Raw genomic sequence first — 13,190 nt, 5'->3', positions numbered from 1 at the left:
GTGCTCTTGGCAAATGCTTCATCAGCGAGGTCCCTCTGGACTTTTCTTCTTTACTAATCAGACACTGGAGAGAAGAGTGGGTTCAAGTGCATCCCAGTAGGGCGCAGATCCCATCACCTGCTGCAAAATCGGATTATTCTTTTCTTTCTCTAAATGAAGCAACAGGGCTACTTTTCAACAGTTCACATTTGTACTGAAAGCAGATAATTTTTATTCAGGGTTTGGCCTTTGGAGGCAGCTTTCCTTTGTCTGGAGTGTTGCCCCAAACTCCATATTCAGTTTCGCATTTTGTTCCTTTCTTCCCTGTTAACGATGTCAAAGGCAGACACTTTTAGACTTAAAATGCCGCGGACACATTTAAGGTTGGTAAAGATATTTTACGGTCAAGTCAAGTTCAGAGTTATCAAGCTAAGTTAAAAATAAAATAAAAGCAATATACCAAGACAATTTAAGTTCTTTAGTTTATTTTCCACAAAACAACAAACATGTAACAGGAGCTAGGAGAGATTACAGGTCTGGGATACAGTGTAGTATGTAACAGCTTTACAGCATACTCACCCATTGAAACATACTGTGTGCTAACAACCATTAAAACAGGTTAGGTTCTTTAATATGCCCAAGTTAAATCAGTCTCCTTAGTAATATGCAAGGAAACCTGTGAAATGAAACACTGGAGAAGACAGTTACAGAAGAATGTACAACAGAGGTAAACTTCCACCCTTTATTGCTTGATTTGTTAGGTTATCCAATATGTATAATGCACTAGTACTGCAGCAGAAATGTGGTGTGAAACCAAAGTGTGATTTAGTGTTTATAGAAAAACTGAAAATGTATTAATTGAAGGCACCGAATGAAGTATGAAGTACAATATTTTTGAACGCATAATCTGAAGAAAGGAAAGACCACGTCATATCAAAACTACGTCTTTAAGAATAGGAAAAAGTGTGCAACAGTTCATACCAGTCACAGTACTGACCCACTCCCAAATTTAATCAGCACACAACATCCCGCTCCTGTCGGGGCAATTATTTATCATACAGATCAAGTGGGTAGTGCTCTTTGTACTGCTGCACGTGCCTCCACATGGACTGTCTCTGCTTGTCCAGGTTGGGCGTCATCTCCTGGTACACGTCTGTGAACAGCAGCTCAGGACTGGGCTTCAGGCGTTTCTCGGCCTTCTCGAATGCCTCCATCACCATCTTGCGAGACTGCTTCCTCCAGCTCCTCTCGTCGTCTTCGCTCCACCAGCTGCGGGCCGTCATGTAATGTCTCAGCCTGGAGATGGGATGGTCCTGCTTGTCCCAGTAGTTCACCTCGTCCACCGACCGGTACGCTGAGCTGTCGTCACTGGTGCTGTGGTGGCCAATTCTGGAGAATGAACAGAATTGTTTAATTGGCTTTCGATAACAACATTTTATCATAATAACATGATGGTCATTGTGTTTACGTACCAAAACATGATTTCTCTTTTAGAAGGATTTAGACAAAAAAAATTTGGTGATACTGTACAGCTCGGTTTTATTTTTGACCCCACATTCAGAAATTAGGATGATGAGTTGTAAGCATGGATGTTGCTTTATGCACGTTCTGTCTGTTAAATGGTCACAAACCACCTCAACTAACCTGTAGGTCATTGCCTCAATGAGGAACGGCTGGTTCTCAGCTACAGCCCTACGTCGAGCTTCTTTTGTGGCATTGTACACAGCAAACACATCATTGCCATCGACACGGATGGACATCATGCCATAACCCGGACCACGAGCAGCTGTTAGATCAGAGAAAGAGAGCGTGCGTTCAGCTGCGGATCTGAAGTCAGTTTGTGCAGAAAACCGAGGCATCTTGTCTTACCAATGCCGTCTCCCCTGTACTGCTCGTTGGTGGGGGTAGAGATGGCGTATCCGTTGTTGCGACAGAAAAATATCAGTGGGCACTCGAGGGTGGCAGAGAAATTGAAACCAGCGTGTGCGTCCCCTTCACTTGCTGCTCCCTCTCCAAAATAACAGATTACGGCACGGTTCATGTTTTCTCTCTTGACCGCGTATGCAGCTCCAGCCGCTGAAACAAACGCACACACACATCCAGAATGAATATAGTTTTGTAGGCGTTACATATGTCCTTACAGACAAAAGAGGTTAACACACACTCACCCTGGGGAATCTGTGTGGCCAGAGGAGAGGAGATGGTGACAAAGTTCAGGTCTTTGGAGCCATAGTGGACGGGCATCTGTCGACCCTTGCCAAGGTCATCTGCGTTGGCGTAGCACTGAGCCATGAACATATCCAGAGGAAAACCACGGTACATCAACACTCCTGTAGGGCAGGAAAGGAATTATAACAACATTACTCACAGGACAAGAAAACATGATGGCCATTATAATCCTGTGTCTCCTAAGTGGGGTGTATGACCGTTGATTCAAATGCCTTGAGAGTGCAGAGGGTGAGAGTGTGTTGGGAGATGTGCATTAAAAAGGTGTAAGGTGGCATGGGGGTATGTGAGGGGCGAGAGAGCGACAATAAGACAAGATATGAGAGAATACGTAACAGACATCTGTTTTTAAGCTTTCTGTTTCAATGCATTTTGTTTTATTTTATATAAAGCATGTTGAACTGCATTCAGTGTGTGTGGACGTGCCATACCATCTTTTTAACTAATGTTTTAAGTTGAGTACTGTATTGCAACTTAGTTAAAAATGTGTTATCTGATCTATTTCTGCATATACTCTGTTTGTATTTTTTTTATGAAGAACTTACTCTGCATGACTTAACAATTGACTGATGCACTTTGACAAGTCAATCCAGTTTGATCCTTACCAGCTTCTCGGTATTGACCAAAGACAATGTCATTTGGGTCAAGAGCAGCAGCACTACCGATATGTGTCCCCTCCTCACCATAGTTGGTCATGTAGAAGGAGATCCGACCCTGCAACAGAAACAAGTCAACACTCTTTTACAGTGTTCTTGCAGCTCCGTCGTTAAACAAGGAAATGCAGGAGGAAAAACACACCTGTCTCTGGGACTCGTAAAGAATACGGTCCATTGTGTTCAGCAGAGTCATCTTCTGATAAAAGTTCAAAACTGTCTCTTTTGAGAGCTGAGTGGATAAGAAACATAAAATGAACCACAACCAACAAATGAAGAGTGTCACTTTTAATAACCAGGGGCGTAGGTGCAGGTGGACTGTACCTGAGGGTCTTGAGAGGGGTTGATGATATTTCCTTGCCTGTCCATCACCCGGTAAATTGGGATTCCAGAGATGACATTGGGCTGGATGAACTCCAGATTATCAATAAACTCAGCTGAGGCTCCGGGGAACTGTGGCTTTTCCAGTGATGAGTCAAAGGGCTGCTGCTGGTGCACAGCCTGACGGTTTGAATACAAGCAATGCCTATTAACAACATCACTGTGGCTGTGAGAGAGGCCCTCAAAAACATACACCACAAAGAAGAACAACATCCAAATAAAAAACACCTGCACTTTGAAGACAAATAGAGGAGCTGACTTTTTCAATGATATTTTATAATGTTATTAACCTGCCGCAACATTTGGGAATTTAAATTATTGTCTTTAGATGATACGTTTCAGCATTACACAGGATAAAGGGATGTTGTCATTATTCCATACGAATGATGTATTTAGGAATATATGGTACCATGTCTCCGTAATAATAATAATAATTGTCTGCAAAGTAATAATTTGATTCTATTTTATTCTGGAGCGGAAACACTTTCTTTGCTCCTTTACCATCTATTTCAGTAACCTCAATGAATAAGCAATTTCAGTATGCATGTTCGTTTTTAATTTCATTTAGTAGAGATGTTGCAAAGGTAAACAGAAACACAATTTAGTATTTACACTAATAATTGACTTGTCAAACTGTTCATTACTGATAAACCTGGCTAAGTGAAAATATCCTGAATTATGACTCAAAACGTTTGAGGATTATGAAAACATGGAAACATATTGTAAAACTATTTATAATACATAAATTACAAGATGAAACTATTAATATCAGTGACATTGGCAAGGAACCCCCACGTTGGTCGTGCACACAGAAGCACAAGCTACACAAGAAAAACTAACGAAACAACGTCCAACAATAAACAACAGCTGTAATGTTTATTTCTCTGCACGTCACTTTTAGTGCTTTAGTAGAATTTGAATGATCCTCTAATTTATGTCGAACTCACGCCCCTTCTTCGACCAATAGGAATGAAGCTAGCTAGCTTTAGCCGGGTAACTACTGAAGCTTGAGTCACAGCCGCAAACACAAGGTCAAGCTGCTGAATACATGTTTTAAACCTTTATAATCTCAAACGTGTGGAAACTGCGCTTGGGTTTGATAAATTGGAGAACCTGTGCGTAATGACGCATCGTCTTTTTCCTGTAAGGTTGTCAGCTAAGCTAACTGGCTCCCAAGCTAGCCTGAAGACGAAGATAGTTTCTGAAGTGGAAATTAAAGGAGAACATAGGGGGAAAGTTAAGATGCAATTCTATTGAACGACCGGGTCCCAACCAAAAGCCACTTTTAGGATTATTTAAATCTGGACTAGATCATCCCAAAGGAAATAAAAACTTTTTGTTAAAACAGTGTCAGATTTGTGAGACCTCCAGTTAACTTTACTGACACATGGGAAGCTAACTTCGGCGCCTTTTCGTCAACAACAGCGACCTTCTGCATTATTCTGCTAATGTTGGCTGAATAACAAACCGACAGCAGCAGCACACATGTGAACTTACCCCGACTCGGAAGGCTCTGTGTTGAAGCAGCCTCGCTGCCCGCAGTCCTGCAGTCACGCGAACGGCGTGCAAACACACTCCGTACATCTTGTTAATGCCGCTCACAGCTGCCATCTGCACTGGCCTCGGTCGTTTCGTTTCGACTACAGTCGATATATTAGTACTTTTCAGTAGATATAAAAGAATTTACTCGACGGGACAGGTTGAGAACGACCGTGTTTATCGCCTCTTAGCTCCGAGCACTGCTGGTTCCATCCGCAACCACACACTTCCCAGGTCATATCATCAGAATTCAAGACATCCGGTCAAAGCCTTCAAAATAAAACTCAATGGGACTCGAGGCACCACTTTCAAAATAAAGTACATTCTGATTTATGTTGGGAATCACAAATGATTTATGGATATGACTACCTAAATCTAATATCATTGTATTTTTTAATGTTATAATCATACATGATTCATTTACCATGTGTCATAAGCTGATGTCTGACTTTTGCAAAATTTGTTCTTCCACAATAAGTTTCAAATATGCCCACCCTGTGGTTAAGACACAATAACATGTTCCCATTCCCCTGACAAAAAACTAAAACAAAAACCTGTTGAAATGCCACTTACTACTGCTGACGTTACTGTTATTATTTGTAATAGTTACACTTGTAATGACTTATTTTTAGTGATATTAATAAGGATTGTGACATTAACATGACGAGTTCTTCTGTATATCTTTAGTTCCTCCTGTTGCCACTGTATAGCAGTACAAGCTTACAATAAATCTTTAACTTTTTTGTTAACTTTTTCCAATTGTGTGTGCACAGTATACCGTGCAGGGGCTTTCTGAACATCTCTGAATGTTTAGATTCGTACCCTTAAGTGTTAGGGAGGCGTCCATCAATGGAGACCCATCATCAGTCCCATAATCATTCATGACAACGACCCCAAACATACAGTCTGAGTCATACAGTACGTATTCTGGCCGAATATTAATATTATGCAAGGAGGAACTATAAAAAGTACAGTATCAGCAGATGGTCTGGCCCCTACAGTGGTTGCATCTCAACATCATGGGCTGATTACATGAGGAGACAGAAGTGAGACAGTCTAAATCAAGTTCTCCAAGATGACTGGAACAATCTGTGCTAAAATCTACCAGGGAATAAACACATCCATGGCAGGACCGTACAAAACATCTATGTGGTAAACACAATTAAGAGACAGCAGTTTATGTATGGATGGAAATGGACAAAACTGGATGTCATAGTATCAGTATGTGTCATGCTGTAAACGTCGGTACCTGAACAGCTCAGTTTAGTTCACCAATCAGAAACCACGAAGAGCTCCGTAATGCGCCTGCGCCGACCACGTCGCTCTGTTATTGTCACGTGACAGCCGACGTGACGTCACTATCGGTTGCCGTGTGAGCTCGAGGAAATGGTGAAACAGTTTGAAACTGTCCCTCGCTGACTTGTGATGTTGGTGCAACTGCGTGGGAGATAAGGTCCAGTTCGTGTGTAAAGTGTCAGATCATCCTGAAGCGGACTCGAACAAGCTAACTGTTAAGGTTAGCATTAGCTTTAGCAGCGCAACAGCACGGAGAGGGTCTGAACTGAGAGTAAGTTTCTGTGAAGTCACTAATGCTGCAAGGAGATCAATGTTAGAAATTGTACTTGTACTTAAAACAGAAAAAGTGAATTCGGTGCATTCCTATATGCACAATTGCTTTCATTTGTCTGTTACTACTTTTATTTCTTATTTCTTTTCCTGTATAAGAGAAGCCATGCGGGATTTCATTAAACCTGAGTGTAATGACAATAAAGATCATTCTGATTCTGACTTTATGATTGGCTTTTCCCCAGTTCAGAGCAACAACAGCATATGAATGAATATCATGTTTCTGATTTAGCTTTGGAACATTCAGAAAATCTCTCTTCTCATGACTCCTTCCAGGTGGAACAGTGGAAAGGACTGAAAAGTAATCTCTCAGTTGTCTGCCCCCAGGCTGTTGTCAGTATGCGGCACCGACAGAGGGGCTCCCACCTGGGACTGATGCTCCTGGCCTCCCAGGTGTTCCGGGTGGGTCTGGACAACATCCCACCCGTCACCCTGGGTGTCCTGGCTCTCAACCTATACCTGTATCTGTTCCCTGCCGCTCCACTGTTGAAGGTAATGCACCAATACAGCACCAACAAGACAGAGTTGAGATTATTTAGATACGTTTTAAAATGTTAATAAAAAGGTTACCATAATAAGTGCATTAATCAATTTGATAATCAGGTCACAGCTTATTACTAAACAACTCCACTTCAAGTTTTAGGATACTTCCTTAGCCAATTTGACAATTCGGTCTCTGTCTGCGCTGCGTGGGTACGGTCGAATTGTCAAATTTGCCTCGGAACTTTCCTAAATCTTGAAGTGACCTGGAAGTATTTGATCAGCAGCCATGATAAGAGCTTTTCGGATTCTCTAAATGCTTAAGAAAGGAGCTTCTATGCTCCCTCCCTATCTCCTTTAGCATAGGATATACTGGATTTTCCTATGCGAAAGGAAAGGACATATAGACACCCCAGAATTCATTGCAGCAGCGATATTTAATGTGACGTCCTAATGCACGAATGTAAACGAATCAGTGATCGAAGAAGAAGAGTATGAATATGACCCAGAAGATACGCACGTCATCACATGAATTACCGTTACATATGAATCATTTACATCTGATGTCACTCGGTGGTAATGCACACTGAAACATGCAGATGGAGCTGCTGCGTTTTTTGTAGTCCTTCATCGGAAATTTGTAGTTTCACCACGGCAGATGCACGTCAATAACATCCACTGTCTCATGATGTAGTTTAGTGAAAGTGGAGTCGGATTCTCTGAGCAGCGCTGTCGCCTTTTCCTAAGTCCTATCAGTCCTATCAGTAGAATAGTAGAGAGGAATAGTAGATAGGAAGGACAATTCGACCGCACCCTGTGTCTGCACTGCGTGTTTGAGAGCTGGCCACGCCCCCTTCACAGCACACGCTCTGACACAGAGACACAGAGCTCAGCTGGGCTGTTGTCAGAGTCAGACTGCGAACAACCAACACAACATGTAGCCAGCGCAAACATTTTATTGTGACGCAACAGATAAACATAGGCCACTGCCATCTGTGAATGTTATCTTATTTGCCGATAAGGCGAGAGCACTCACAAGGCGAAAATCATCCGAAACCGATGTACGGCCGATAAATCGGTGCATCCCTACTATTGTCTTTTACTTTAACATACATAACATGATACTCTCTATCCAATCCCCAGGCCTGTGTAAGTGTCCAGCAGGCGTACTGGTTTAATGACTGGCGTCGTCTTCTGCTATCCCCGCTGCATCATGTGGATGATTGGCACCTCTACTTCAACATGGCGTCGTTTCTCTGGAAAGGAATCAGCCTGGAGCAACGGCTGGGCGGACCCTGGTTCTTCTACCTGCTATCAGTCTTCTCTCTGCTCACTGGAGTAGTCTATTTGGTGTTGGAGGCTGTGTTAACAGAGCTCATGCAGGACCAGTCCTACAGCACGACCTGTGCTGTTGGCTTCTCAGGTACCGAGGGCTCTGCAAAAACTAACATTGCCTGTAGTTTAAATGGTGTTGATGGTTGGAATAATGAAATTTGACTGGTACAACTCAGAATGAACAATATAAGGTATTTAACTATATTTAAAAAAACATAGATAGTATGTCCTCACCACACGTGTTCTCCTGTGTATGAAAATTTGTTGTTGCTTCTAGGTGTCCTGTTTGGTCTGAAGGTGGTCAGTAACCATTACTGCCCTGGAGGTGTGACCAATGTGATGGGTATCCCTGTGTCAAACCACTATGCTAGCTGGGCGGAGCTAGTGATAATCCACATAACATCACCTGGGTGAGGATTCAATCACAGCTTTGTAGAAAAAAACTCACCAGGATTTCAGATTCATCCCCCAGATGAGACGTACTGCAGAGATGCCAGTGTCAGCATGTTCAGGGTTTATGCTTGTATGCAGGGACCGACTGGGACTAAAAAATAGCCCTGGACTTGCCCACTAAATAGGCCCCACCACCCCTAACTTTGCAGATTGACATGTAGCACCATGACATATTCCGCTTTTTTTATGATATGTGTTTGTGTCCAGTTTGTGAGGAATTTAAATTTAAACTATAGTGTTGTTCACGGTGAAATTTGTGAAAAAAAACATCAGCAAACAACAACAGAAGGAAGGATGACAATCACGTGTCACGGGGTGGATTTGCACTCTGAACCTTTGATACAGAAGCATCAAACACTCAAAGGCCCATATTCCCATTGCTATCACAGGTGTTGGCGGGGAGGTTCACACTGCGCATCGCAGCACAGCATTTGAACGGAGGTGTCATGTTGGTGTGTGCTGTCTGGTACGCTGAATAAAAGTGTCCACAAGATGGCAGTGTTTCATTAGTAAGGAGTTAATCGGTGCTCTGCTTCTTCAGGACCTCATTTGTCGGTCACCTGGCCGGTATCCTGGTGGGTCTGCTCTACACTTCTGGACCACTGAAGATCATCATGAAGAAATGTGCAGGTGTGTGTGTGTGTGTTATGTTTTTTTAACTTTACCTGAAGCTCTTTAAACGTAATTTTTAATTGTATTTTTATGATTTAGTCCACGTACATGTACTCTTCAGTGACTTTATGAATACAGGTTTCGCTAAGTGACACTGATGTGTTGAAATGATGGAGAAAAAAAAAAATAGAGACAGCTTTGAGTCTGTCAGATCTCTGTGTGCCTCAGTATTAATAAAGAAATCTAAATGCATCTTAACAACCCTGTTTTGAAACTGAAATAGTTTGTCTGTTTATATTTCAACAGAGATTGTGTCAATGAATGGATATAACACTCAGCCCAGTGGATACTACAACTCTTCAGGTTCTTCAGGTATATGTATATATGGAGTATAAGCCCAAAATCAACATTGAACTGATCCAACAAACGTTTTTCTATCCATAACATACGCACACAGTAGTTTAATTTAAATATTATTACATACACCAATAAACCCGCTGCTCTAAATAGTCACGAGAGCTCTGATAATAGTCACATTTACTTATTAATGTACCTGTGTTTGGACATTTGTGAACCTACAAAACAAAGGAAACTACATTTGTTTTGGGTCTGAGCGCCACAGACAGGAGGGAGTACTCTGAAACTGACTAACATATTGTTGGTTTTGGTCTTTTCGTGAAATGTATTGATAGAAAAAAGAATATGCCAGCCTTACACTTTCACATGTATTATCTGTGTGCGTCTGTGCAGGCTACGGTGGCACCAGTGGACAGTACCCAGGAAACCATCAGTACGCACCAGATAATACATCAAATCATACAGCATCTTATTCAGGGGGACTGACGGAGGAAGAGCAGTTAGAGGCGGCCATCAGGAACAGCCTGAATGACAGAGGTACGAGAGGAGAGGGGAATTATTGATACATTGAGGTCAATTGGAGTGACACTGAATTCTAAAACCTTTCCCAGTTTTAAGTCACCCTAACGAGCCAATGCCTTAGATATATACATCTGATAAATTTTGCTTTGTAGGACAACGCAGCCAGAGAGGAGCTCCTCCTCCTTATGGATTCGACCTCTCGGAGGAGGCGAGAGCTGAGGAAATCAGACGTAGGAGACTGAGGAGGTTTGAAAGTTGAACTGCAGAAGAGAAGAGGGGAAGAACGATTTGGTGACGAGTCAGGGGAGGAGTTGCCTCCTGAAGCCTGTTACAAACGTGGCAACCACTGGCTGAGCAAGGGCTCCCTGTGTGCCAAGGTCGGACACATTTACTCTTTTACTGTGTGGTTATTCGTATTATAAGGGCTCTGAGAATTTACCAAAGAGTTGATGTTAGACATGGAAAGCTTCTTCAATGCATAATCAATATTTCACACATGTTATGCTAATGAGAAGGTTTTGTTTATGTGAGTTTGACAATGCCAAAGTTGTCTTCCGATTTACAGCTTTCAATTTGGGAATTAAGGGGAAAGTTGAGGGATGTTGCTGACATTTCTAAGCCGACTTTCCATTGCTTGCTGATCAAACATGTACAAGACATCATATTAAAAGTTTTAAAGCAGTTTAAAACCCATTTGAATCTTTAATTGGAGAAACATTAACTCAGTTTGTCAAAACAAATACAAAACTACTATTTCCACTTGTTATCCAGGTAAACTGCATAAGACCTAGTTTAGGTCAAAAATCCCAATACTTAGTCTTTAAACTAGGTTTGATCACAATAGTGGTCGATCTACTCAAGTCTAATGAATTTGATTGTATGTGGTGTGGATAAGGAAAAAACTGAAATTGACCTTGTTCTTGAATAAAAGTTATTCAAATTTGGAATTCTTTTAGTTTTTGTAGACATTCTGTCACCTTCTTTTTGTAGCCACTAGTGTGGTCTCACACAATTTTTTTGAAAGCCAAACTGGTTTTATGACACACAGACATATCTAATGACATCAGATTTGTGCTCGACCCTGTTGACTACGCAGATCTGTGCAATGATGATAGTTTCATTCTGTTTCATTCTGTTTCATTCAGGGCATTTGACACAGTCGGAACATATCTTTAGATTTCAGGCGATGGAGAAATTTGACCTTGGGCCTTTCTTTTGTACAGCTATTAGAACTATGTATAAGAATGGTAACTGTTCGATTAAACTGTGTAAAGGCACATCTCCTAGACTCAATTTGTACTTCAAGTTCTGACATACTGCATACCTGAAACAGATGAAAAGGAAGGATGACACGGGAGACATCCTCCTCAGTTTGACAGAGACCAGCAAGATGCGGGCAAACCACAGGCTCACTGTGCCTCCTACTGGCAGGAACGCCACACCTGCATGTATCCCTTCTTCCCTTACAGACATATTACTTACGCAAAATATAGATATTATAAAAGAAAATGAAGTATTCATTATACTGACTCATAAAGCACATCAAAACAAAAATAATCTTCACAAATGTGGGATGCTCAGCATCCATATACATCCTAAGTCACTTGTATCACTCCACCTATAGCATTCTGTACTTGTGAACATAATACAGTCCTGCAAAGTGCTCCACCTGCTGTGACACTGTCACTGAGCGTTTCGAAACAAAAGCCGTGAGAAACACACCATTTAGGATGGCATCAAAAGCTCAGTAGTGGTCCATCATCAGAAGCGTCGATTCTGGTTCAAGCATTATTGACAGGCATCGGATCTGTGTGCATGTCCTTGAGAAAGTTGCTGAATCCCTGCTGCATACTGTAACTGAAGCGTTTGTTGACGCCAATGGATTATATCCTCCCACTGGAGTGAATCATTTGAATTGATTCACTAATGGAAGTCAAGACATGGTTGCACGCACAAAATGAGTATAATGCATGGAAAAAACATTATGTATTTAACCATTTATGTAAAATATGCATGATTTATAGTTAAAGAGGGCTATAAGTGGCGACATGCTGGTACAGTCCTTTAACTGAAGCCTCTCATTGACTAATACATGGGTGATTACCAGTAGTTACAGAAACATGCCACCATGACAGAAATATAAACTGTGAGCTCAGAGGATTTTTCCCGTTTTAAAGAGCATTAAAGGTTATTTTTATACAGAATTGTGAGCCGCAGTTTGTCAGAGTTATGATGTTTGATTAGAATGTCAGCTTTTTCGACGACGGGTAACTGTGACGCCACAGGAAACCAAACACACCACGACAGGGCTTGGTTTCAGACAGGGACATGTAGGTGGACTGAAAACCTGTCAGAGATTGACCTAAAATACCCCTCAGCTCTTCGACTGAGCTTAGCAGAGGCATGCCACCCCGCTCCCATGTGCTGCATACCCACCATGATCCCTTAGAAAAGAAAAAAGACACCCTCCACTCAATCTAACATGAAGGTCAATTTGTCTTTGCGTCGGCCAAAGCCAGCTCAGATCACAATAGACTCCCATGGGACCGACACGTGCCATTGCATAAATGAAACAAGCTTTTAGTAAACGGCGCCAGAGTTTTGGATCACTTTCCCCCCCCCCTCCCCACAGTGCAGTGATTAACTTCATGACACTCAAATCCTGCTCAGCAACTCACGAAGTCTCATGGAGAATGGTATTAACTTGTGCAGAGGTATAAGCCCAGGGCAAATTTTTAGAACAGTTCTATCACTCGTGTGCCAGAGTTAAATCCTGGCGTCGATGACTAGCGAAAACCCGCCACACTATTTATAGGATAATCCCATGAAATCCTCCCGTCACTCCCAGGCGACCCTCACCCTCCCACTTATAATTACCTTGCCGACTTTGCTCTCCTCTCTTCCCTGCCCCTTGGTGGAACTCAATGTGACTTCCTGTTTCACAATCAAAGGCCCTGCACCCCCACTCCGGTATTGTCAGTTACTCCTGTTGATTAGATTCACTGTTCCAATAACATCGATAAAGGT

The 13,190-nt window shown here is 42.1% G+C and overlaps 2 protein-coding genes across 4 annotated transcripts; one reads left to right on the top strand and one right to left on the bottom strand.

Annotated features, from left to right (window-relative positions):
- Positions 1 to 447: 447 nt before the first annotated feature.
- On the bottom strand, positions 448 to 5,032 carry bckdha (branched chain keto acid dehydrogenase E1 subunit alpha). Its single transcript, XM_035623516.2, has 8 exons — positions 4,737 to 5,032; positions 3,183 to 3,359; positions 3,004 to 3,090; positions 2,811 to 2,919; positions 2,148 to 2,309; positions 1,849 to 2,055; positions 1,624 to 1,765; positions 448 to 1,368 (listed from the first exon to the last, which is right to left on the bottom strand). The coding sequence occupies exons 1-8, from the start codon at positions 4,848 to 4,850 to the stop codon at positions 1,026 to 1,028; spliced, it is 1,341 nt and encodes a 446-aa protein (XP_035479409.1). The 5' UTR covers positions 4,851 to 5,032; the 3' UTR covers positions 448 to 1,025.
- Positions 5,033 to 6,121: 1,089 nt separating this feature from the next.
- rhbdd1 (rhomboid domain containing 1) lies at positions 6,122 to 11,110 on the top strand. Of its 3 annotated transcripts, none has more exons than XM_035623654.2 (8): positions 6,122 to 6,294; positions 6,732 to 6,896; positions 8,028 to 8,307; positions 8,497 to 8,629; positions 9,214 to 9,302; positions 9,591 to 9,656; positions 10,035 to 10,178; positions 10,316 to 11,110. In XM_035623654.2, exons 2-8 carry the CDS (start codon positions 6,744 to 6,746, stop codon positions 10,420 to 10,422), a joined length of 972 nt encoding a protein of 323 aa, XP_035479547.2. In that variant the 5' UTR covers positions 6,122 to 6,294; positions 6,732 to 6,743; the 3' UTR covers positions 10,423 to 11,110. The 3 variants fall into 3 exon arrangements, with proteins under 3 accessions (XP_035479547.2, XP_035479544.2, XP_035479545.2); XM_035623651.2 differs by having other exon boundaries at positions 6,122 to 6,345; XM_035623652.2 differs by having other exon boundaries at positions 6,122 to 6,345; positions 6,681 to 6,896.
- The last annotated feature ends 2,080 nt before the right edge of the window (positions 11,111 to 13,190 follow it).

The sequence above is a fragment of the Scophthalmus maximus genome, chromosome 11 (assembly GCF_022379125.1).
Source record: "Scophthalmus maximus strain ysfricsl-2021 chromosome 11, ASM2237912v1, whole genome shotgun sequence".
In the NCBI taxonomy this organism is placed as follows: Eukaryota; Metazoa; Chordata; class Actinopteri; order Pleuronectiformes; family Scophthalmidae; genus Scophthalmus; species Scophthalmus maximus.
Note: the sequence above shows the minus strand (reverse complement) of the source record. Positions and strands in the feature narration are given on the sequence as shown.